General features: G+C 44.5%; 1 protein-coding gene across 1 annotated transcript; it reads right to left on the bottom strand.

Moving 5' to 3' along the window:
• Positions 1-2,034: 2,034 nt before the first annotated feature.
• LOC121567379 (probable zinc transporter protein DDB_G0282067) lies at positions 2,035-7,134 on the bottom strand. Its single transcript, XM_041877388.2, has 5 exons — positions 6,961-7,134; positions 5,350-6,153; positions 4,790-5,233; positions 2,858-3,314; positions 2,035-2,761 (listed from the first exon to the last, which is right to left on the bottom strand). The coding sequence occupies exons 2-5, from the start codon at positions 6,146-6,148 to the stop codon at positions 2,440-2,442; spliced, it is 2,022 nt and encodes a 673-aa protein (XP_041733322.2). The 5' UTR covers positions 6,149-6,153; positions 6,961-7,134; the 3' UTR covers positions 2,035-2,439.
• Between the last annotated feature and the right edge of the window lie 2,323 nt (positions 7,135-9,457).

The raw sequence follows: 9,457 nt of genomic DNA, 5'->3' as shown, positions 1-9,457 counted from the left end.
ATGCACTATACTTTACTATTACATTTACAGTAGTGGTTACTTTTTTTGGTTACTACATGATTCCATATGTGTTATTTCATAGTTTTGATGTCTTCACTATTATTCTACAATGTAGAAAATAGTAAAAATAAAACGGATGAGTAGGTGTGTCCAAACTTTTGACTGGTACTGTATACTGTCAAAATAACTAACCTGTAAAAATAACTAACCAAAATATATTTTTAGAGAGTGATGGCGCTTGATGTTGCTGTGAACCATCACAAGTAAATATTTGTTGATGTAGCGTGCTTCAACCTGGCCAAAACTCAGCGCCGTGGGCAGAACCTCATCGGCCAACGGGCAACTCCAAGTGCCTGGACAACGTGGGGGAAACATTTCCATGTGCACAGCTATCTCTTAAGATGGTGTGGTAGGCCGTAGGCTATTACTTGGATCCTACAACGCTGAACACGTCATTGTGTTTCTCAATGAAATTGAGCAGGCCTGTCAAGGTGAAAGGGTCACCTATGTCATTGTGTGGGACAATGTTAGGTTTCACCATGCAGCGGTGGTTCCGGCATGGTTTGGACCCATCCCCGATTTGTGACCCTATACCTGCCCCCATACTCTCCTTTCCTCAACCATATTGAGGAATGTTTTTAAGCATGGAGGTGGAAGGTGTACGATCGCCATCCCCATGAGCGTCCTTCTGGCCATGGATGAGGCTTGCGACGACGTCAATGCAGACCAATGTCAAGCTTGAATTCGGCATTACAAAAGGTTTTTCCCCACGGTGCATGAACAATGAGGACATTCACTGTGATGTGGATGAGAATTTATGGCCAAATGCTCAAGACAGGCTTGATGCAAATTAATGTGTGCTAAACGTTGTTTGTTTTTCATTCATTTATTTTGTTGAATTTAATTTCTTACATTTGATTACAGATAGTACACCTATGTTGCAATTATATCTGAAAAATATTTTTTTTTTTGCATGAATGATTGTAGAGGATGTCTTCATTGATCACACCTTTGATTACACATTGGATATATACTGTATTATGGAAATTATAGATTTTCTGTCAATTTTGTTGGGTAATGTAAGTGTATTGCCTAATGTGAAAACTGTGTAATCTACTGTAATTTACAGTACTGTAGCATATTACTTTCAGCACTTTTAAGGGCGATTTGAAACACATATCTTGCATTGTTTGCTATTGGATTAACTGGTAGTTAAAACGACCACATAGAAAATATATAATTATGTTGTGTTTTGGTGATTAAACCAATGTTCTCATTACATTTCCAAAGTGATAAAAAAAAACTAACAGTACTTAAAGTTGTGTGTGTGTGAAAGAGAGAGAGCGTATGTGTGTCTGTCTGCTGTGCACAAGTATTAAACTTCAAGAACATTGATAAGGGGGAGTACTTAACCATACTTAAAGGCCTACTTAAACATTGGGAGCATTAATAGCTAGCTGTATGTTAGTGACTTTTGTGTTGTTTATGGTGAAAATTCTATTAAAACATTCTGACGTAGATAATGTTGTGTTTCGGTCCCTTACAATCAAAGCATAGTATGCCTGTAACTCAATGCACTGCCTTTTAAATGGAAAAATATTTATTTAGGGCCAAATATGACCAAATTCTAAAATGTAGATTAATCGCGAATAACTAATGCTATTAACTCTATTAATTACTTTACACATTCAATGTACACAAAATGTGAATGATAAGAAGACATACAACTATGTCATCAAAGCGCAATAATGGCAGTATAAAATATGTTTGAAATGGCATTATTGAATAAACACTTCATTAGTTGAGTGACTTGACTTACAATCTGCTGTATCTTTGGTATGGCACCGTGTTAATCAAATGAAATACAATCCCAACATAATGATGTAGGACATGCATACATTTACAGTACATACAGGCCCTTTTAATTAATTAATTAATTAATTAAATAATTAATATGCCATTTAGCAGACGCTTTTATCCAAAGCGACTTACAGTCATGCGTGCATACATTTTTGTGTATGGGTGGTCCCGGGGATCGAACCCACTACCTTGGCATTACAAGCGCCGTGCTCTACCAGCTGAGCTACCAGCTGAGCTACAGAGGACCCTTTCTGAGTACCCATAGGAATGCTGCTTATTATCCCACCCCATCCCAAAACACACGCATGACGACTACTGGGATTTCTACTCTTTACCTGAGCCTAATTCTTACATTAGGCTATCTAGCTCTCTAAAACTACCTCAATGACATTGGGACAGAAGTCTTTATGAATATTCTGACAATAATAATATATTATATTCAATCCCCAGGCTGCATCTTAATTGCCCAAAGTGGTTTGCTCCCCTTCAGTCCTCTACATCTCGCATCAGTTTCATATGAAGGAAAGGAGGCAAGGAGTCCACTCTATACTCCTGAGATACATCCTAGAGGTCCTTCCTTCAAAGAAAGCTGTTCTCTATGATCAGCACGTGAGGCTCCTCCTCAATTTCCCCAGCAGGGGGTGCCAGTGGCTCTGCAGACCCTTCCTCCAGAGGAGCACAGCACATCTTCCCAGCACAGCCCTTCCCACAGGCCAGGCTGCAGGCCAGGTGTGAGGGAGGTGGGGGTATCGCCCTATGGATGATAGTGGGGGTGGTGTTGTTGTTATCCAGGTTGCCGTTGGCAGTGGGAGTGGAGAGGAGGAACTCTGGTTGTACGGTGCAGCAGCTCACACCTACACTCTGCAGCACCTTGGTGACCCCCGACATCAGATCACCACACCTGTAGGAATAGATGCATATTGAGGTAACTGTATTACTGTCCTTCCAACACCATCTCCCCAACATCAACATGCATTGTATTGTACTATATACAAACCTGTGTATCTGGAACCCAGCGTGGCAGTGGACATGTACAGACGCCACCAGGCAGCTCTCTGTCAGCTGCCACACGTGGAGGTCATGCACCGCCTGCACCCCTGGCACACTGACGATCCGCCGGCCCAGATCAGACACACACACCTGGGGTGGGCTGGCCTGGAGCAGCAGCCAACCATAGCGGCACACCTGGGGCAGAGCGGTGGCCAGCAGCACCACCACAGCCACCATGGAGAAGCCAGGGTCCAGGTAGACGAAGGGGCCACAGGCCCCAGAGCCATGCATGCAGTCTGGACCCAGGAGTAGCAGGATAAGCCCGTTGGTGAGTGCCAGAATGGAGCCCAGCAGTGCCTGGGTGAGGGCGATGAAGGATGGGAAACAGGCGGGAAGTTGGACCCTGAGCCTTGTGGGACTTTCTGACTTTAGGTCTGAGGCTGTGGTGGGGTCTGTCTGATTATCTGAGGAGGAGACAGGATAAAAAGGGGGTAAGGCAGGAAGAACTGGACACAACTTAAATAATTAAATAATTAGTCTGTCTGCCACCCATGAAATAGCTTAACATGATTAGTATAAACATTGAACAACACCTCAGTTTCACTTAAAGAGATTCTCCGGTACTTTTGTATACTTTTTACCCAGCAGTTCTGAAAGTAGTGTTCACGAGCCAAAAGTGGTCCCCGAAAATGTGCAGATATGTGCACCACGTCATTACTCTGTCGTGCTGCAGTGTGTGTGTGTGCATCATGTGCATCTTGCTAGCTGTCACTCATATGGCAATGGGCTGAAGCGCATTGGTAGAACTCTAATTGCTGGGGGGCTGTCCCAGGTGGGGGAAAATGGCGCAGCACAGCTTCCAGAAAAAACGTTGCTTTCAAGCTAGGGATTTTGTGCCTAATTGAGGCAAGAAAGTAATTCTGCTCATAGATTATGCATTTATGAACTACACATTGACAGTTCCAGCCAACTACAAAAAAATACTTAGTAGTTGCCAAAGTTCTAGAGCATGTCTTTAAAGTCAAAAGGTTTGACAGCAAGTTCGGAACAGGTCTTTGATGTCCCAAAACCTTGGCATCGGGGAACGGATATATAAAACAACAATTGACACATCAATCCGTTCGTTTCAATATAAGTTATTATATGAAAAGAATGCTCAATATATAGGGCATTGAACAGTCTGACCGGTGCAGCCACAAGGAAACAGAATCAATGGAGCTTATTTTCTAGTACTGTCCATCGGTGGATCGCTTCTGGAGTCAGGTGCAGGAATGGTTATGTCATAATATCAGGGTTCAGATGGACCTGCAAAATATTGTTGAGGGATCTGAAAAACCATGATCAGTCAGTGGGAAATATCATTATAGTCTTGGGTAAAGTATTTATTTTATAGGGAAATATTGGTAGAAGTGTTAAAAATGAGGAGGTTCAAGACCCTCGTAAGACATCACAGTAAAATGGAGAGATGTATTGCAAAAGGAAATAGCAAAATGGTATTATACTGGGAAAGATGGGTTAATCTGTGGACATTGGTGAGTTGGAGTTAAAATCAGAATTAATGGTGGACTGGCCACTGTGAATGAAAATCAAGCATTTGCAGAAAGAGGAAATTAGGGATATACAGGTATGCATAATGATTTAACTACATGTACCATACATGAGTGAAAATAGCTGTAAGTAGCAGTACAAGTATTGTTGTCTGTTAGTTTACTCCAATCAGGGGAGGGGGTGTAGCCCACCCCAAAAAAGAACTGGACAAAACGCATAGTCTTTGACCATGTCTCGACTCCCTAGTCCTCCTTTTGATTCGTTGTTAAATTCCAGACTAGGACAGATAAGACCACAAAATGCAACATGGTCCCCAAGCATAGAAATGACTAATCTACCAAATACCAAAATGTACTGCCAAGGCCAAAGACAGGAAGATACCATTTCTCACCTCTGTGTCCCATGCAGGCACTATAGTTAGACACTTCAGAGTGGGGGTCCTTAGGATGACAGTCACTGGCCTCTGGATGTGGGAAGCTGTTTGGTGTCTCTGAAGTTCTGCAGTCTGCAGGTGGTGTGTGCGAGTCTGCAGGGAGTGTGTGCGAGTCTGCAGGGAGTGTGTGCGAGTCTGCAGGGAGTGTGTGCGAGTCTGCAGGGAGTGTGTGTGCTCCATGGCAGTGGTCTGAAAGGGGACCCTGAGGGGCCATGGTATGGAGTGGGGATGTCTGGGTTGGGTGCTGAGAGTCACTGTCAGGGTTCAGGACACTGGAGGTCCCAGGGTTACAGAATACAAGTGTTCCATCTTGGAAGGCACCATCTAGAGATGTAGGGAGGTTACTGATGTCATTCTCTCCCCCCACTGCAGTGCTGTCTTTGGCCTGGACCTTGGCCTTGACTGTGGTGTGTTTGAGAGAAGGAATGAAAAACAAACAACAGATGTTCATTGTTTATATTCTAGTGAACCTACTATAATAATGCAGAACTTGTACACAATCCCCTCCCACACTGTACCTTTTCCATTCACACCAAGGACAGAGCTCCCCTCCCCCTCCCAGGCAGCTCTAGTCTTGGTCTCCAGCAAGTTGCCCCAGCTGAGCCCCAGCACCAGGAGGTTGTAGAGCAGACTGACAGCCCCCATCACTGTGGCTAAAATAGGGCGATATATAGGGTGGGGCTGCAGGGTGTGGCTGAGGATCTCCAGAGAGACAGAGACACACAGGGCAGCCAGCAGGAGAGCTGAGATCAGAGCCCCCAGGGGCTGGACCCTTGCCCCACTGTAGGACAGGCCACACAGGGAGGCCAGAGGGGTGAGGGGTTGGGGGAAAGGGTTGGCTGGAACAGACAGGGTGGAATGGGGATAGAAGGTGTGGTGGTTGGTATCAGTGTGGTCAGGGGAGAAACAATGAGTGGCTGTAGGGGTGAGAGGTTTGGAGAGAAACTGGGAAGTGGTGGTGGGGACAGGGGTTGAGAGGGGAGGAGAGGGACAGGGAGTTGAGATGGAGGGGCTGGGGGAGACACAGGAGGTGGCTGGGGCATATGGGGGAGATTTGACAGGTGACTGAGTAGGGGTGGAGGTGATGGGGGTGGAGAGAGGGGAGGCAGATGGGGGTTTTGGGAGGCCCCTGCCAAGGGTGGGTTGAGGAAGAGCCATGTGCATGAGGATGAAGAGGGTGTGGAAGACGTCAACCATGGTGATGAGGGAGTTACAGAGGCGGCTGACAACGATCTCACACAGCAAGAGCAGGAAGGTCAGGACCAGCATGCATCTGTGCAGGGAACTGCTGTGGGGGAGCCCCAACATGCTCGCCATCTGAACTGTGAGAGGATACAGACACACAAAAAAAGTCAAATTTCGTGCTCGATATTGATGGCGCAGCCCATCAGACGCAAGTTAATGTAAAAATTGTATAAAGGTCTGTAAAAGCCAGGGTTTTCTATCAATGATCACTGCTACAAAGGTTATTTGGCTGTCCCCATAGGAGATCCCTTTTTGGTTCCAGGTAGAACCCTTTTGGCTTCCATGTAGAACTCTCTGTGAAAAGCGTTCTACATTGAACCAAAAGGGTTCTACCTGGAACCAAAAAGGGTTCTCCAATTCTCCTATGGGGACAGCCGAATAACCCTTTTAGGTTCTAGATAGCACCTTTTTTTCTAAGACTGCACTGATAGAAACAAAGTTACAAACCAGGCAAATTCTGTAACCTTTAGTTCTAGCCTATCTGCCCTGTGCCATAAATTGACTAATTTGATTTGAAATGTATCAAAGGAGCTTTAGCATGTCTCTTGTTCAGTGGAGTGTGTTACCTTGCAATGGTCCAAACCAACTCAATAATACTCTAGCCTAGCTGATCCTAAGAAGTCATATAGGAATTCATGTTTCACAGCATGAATAACCTGCTTGGCACGCACACACACACACGCACACACACACTCTACCATATGAATTTACCACATACTCAGACTGAAATACACGAAAGATCATTGTGTCAATGTGCTCTAAAATCAGAGCAATAAAAAGTAGGCTAGTGTGACGACAAAAATACAACCTGCCAAATGGTTTGCCACTATCACTTTTAAATGGTGTGAATTAATATTAATATTATTGTTTTAGAGTTTATTTACCTTTGATGAGGGGTAGATCACAAGCGTCAAATAATCACCCGGTAAATGGCGGTGAGATAATACGTGCACATTTGCGCTTCTGCGCGTCGAATTAAAAAGTTTATTCATGTGTTCTGTGCTCCGTTATTCTCTCTCTCTTTCTCTCTCTATCTTTCTCTCCCACGCCCACCAAACTCCCAGGTTATAATCGCTGTCATGTGAGTGGATTCGCTCTCATCCTCCTCATTTAACCCGTCTGCTGACCCATTCCCTTGTGGGGGTCAACCCCTTACTGACCACATGTCAAGAAAAGGTGATGCTGAGTGAAACGAATTTAAACCTAAGCAAAGACTATACTATACTGAACAAAAATATAAAAGCAACGTGCAACAATTTTAACGATTTCATTTAGTTACAGTTCATATAAGGAAATCAGTCAATTTAAATAACTTGATTAGGCCCTAATCTATAGATTTCCCATGACTGAGCAGGGGCGCAGCCATGGATGGGTTTGGGAGGGCATAGGCCCACCCACTTGGGAGCCAGGCCCACCCACAAAAGGGCTTTATTACAGACAGAAATACTCCTCAGTTTCATCAGCTGTCCGGGTGGCTGGTCTCAGACGATCCCGCAGGTGAAGAAGCTGGATGTGGAGGTCCTGAGCTGGCGTGGTTACACGTGCGCTACGGTTGTGAGGCTGGTTGGACGTATTGCCAAATGCTCTAAAACGACTGTCAAATTCTCTAAAACGACGTTGCAGGCGGCTTATGGTAGAGAAATTAACATTAAATTATTGGCAACAGCTCTGGTGGACATTTATGTAGTCAGCATGCCAATTGCATGCTACCTCAAAACTTGAGACATCTGTGGCATTGTGTTGTGTGACAAAACTGCACATTTTAGAGTGGCTTTTTATTTTCCCCAGCACAAGTTGCACCTGTGTAATGATCGTGCTGTTTAATCAGCTTCTTGATATGCCACACCTGTCAGGTGGATGGATTATCTTGGCAAATGAGAAATGCTCAATAACAGGGATGTAAACCAATTTGTGCACCACATTTGAGAGAAATAAGCTTTTTGTGCACATGGAACATTTCTGGGATCTTATATTTCAGCTCATGAAACATGGGACCAACACTTTACATGTTGCGTTTATATTTTTATTCAGTATATATAGTATCAATAAGAATAAATCTGTGTCATAACGTCAGGGGGAATGTTCCTAATAATGTCATATTCATCATGAAAACTCATTGTCATACTTAACCATGCTTGAGAGACCACATCTTGCTCTCGAAGACATGAGTGGAGTTTTGTTGCCACCCAAATGGCATCAATCTGCTAGGGTTCTAAGTCTTGATGGGTGTGATGAGACAGAGAACAAACGACAGACACTTGAGTCCAACTCAAGATTTTTTGACAAACCGGTCGGCAAGAGCAGCATATGAATAACATACAATCTTCAAAATACATGTACAGTGCATTCGGAAAGTATTCAGACCCCTTACTTTTTCCACATTTTATTACGTTACAGCCGTATACTACAATTGATTAAATAGTTGTTTCCCCTCATCAGTCTACACACAATAACCCATAATGACTTCTAACAACCTGTTTTTGCTTAATGTATAAAAAAATAAAAACAGAAATATCTAATTTACATAAGTATTCAGACCTTTTACTCAGTACTTTGTTGAAGCAACTTTGGCAGCGATTACAGCCTCGAGTCTTCTAGGGTATGACACTACAAGCTTGGCACACCTGTATTTGAGGAGTTTCTCCCATTCTTCTCTGCAGATCCTCTCAAGCTCTGTCAGGTTGGATGGGGAGCATCGCTGCACAGCTATTTTCAAGTCTCTCCAGAGATGTTCGGTCGGGTTCAAGTCCAGGCTCTGGCTGGGCCAATCAAGGACATTCAGAGACTTGTCCCGAAGCCACTCCTCTGTTGTCTTGGCTGTGTGCTTCGGGTCGTTGTCCTGTTTGAACGTGAACCTTCGACCCAGTCTGAGGTCCTGAGTGCTCTGGAGCAGGTTTTCAACAAGGATCTCTCTGTACTTTGCTCCATTCATCTTTCCCTCAATCCTGACTAGTCTCCCTGCCGCTGAAAAACATCCCCACAGCATGATGCTGCCACCACCATGGTTCCAGGTTTCCTCCAGACGTGACGCTTGGCATTCAGGCCAAAGAGTTCAATCTTGGTTTCATCAGACCAGAGAATCTTGTTTCTCATGGTCTGAGAGTCCTTTAGGTGCCCTTTGGCAAACTCCAAGCGAGCTGTCATGTGCCTTTTACTCTACCATAAAGGCCTAATTGGTGGAGTGCTGCAGAGATGTTTGTCCTTCTGGAAGGTTCTCACATCTTCACAGAGGAACTCTGGAGCTCTGTCAGAGTGACCATCGGGTTCTTGGTCACCTCCCTGACCAAGGCCCTTCTCCCCCAATTGCTCAGTTTGGCTGGGCGGCCAGCTCTAGGAAGAGTCTTGGTGGTTCCAAACGTCTTCCATTTAAGAATGGAGGAG

The sequence above is a fragment of the Coregonus clupeaformis genome, chromosome 6 (genome assembly GCF_020615455.1).
Source record: "Coregonus clupeaformis isolate EN_2021a chromosome 6, ASM2061545v1, whole genome shotgun sequence".
NCBI classification, from domain to species: Eukaryota; Metazoa; Chordata; class Actinopteri; order Salmoniformes; family Salmonidae; genus Coregonus; species Coregonus clupeaformis.
This window is presented reverse-complemented; position numbering and strand designations above follow the sequence as displayed.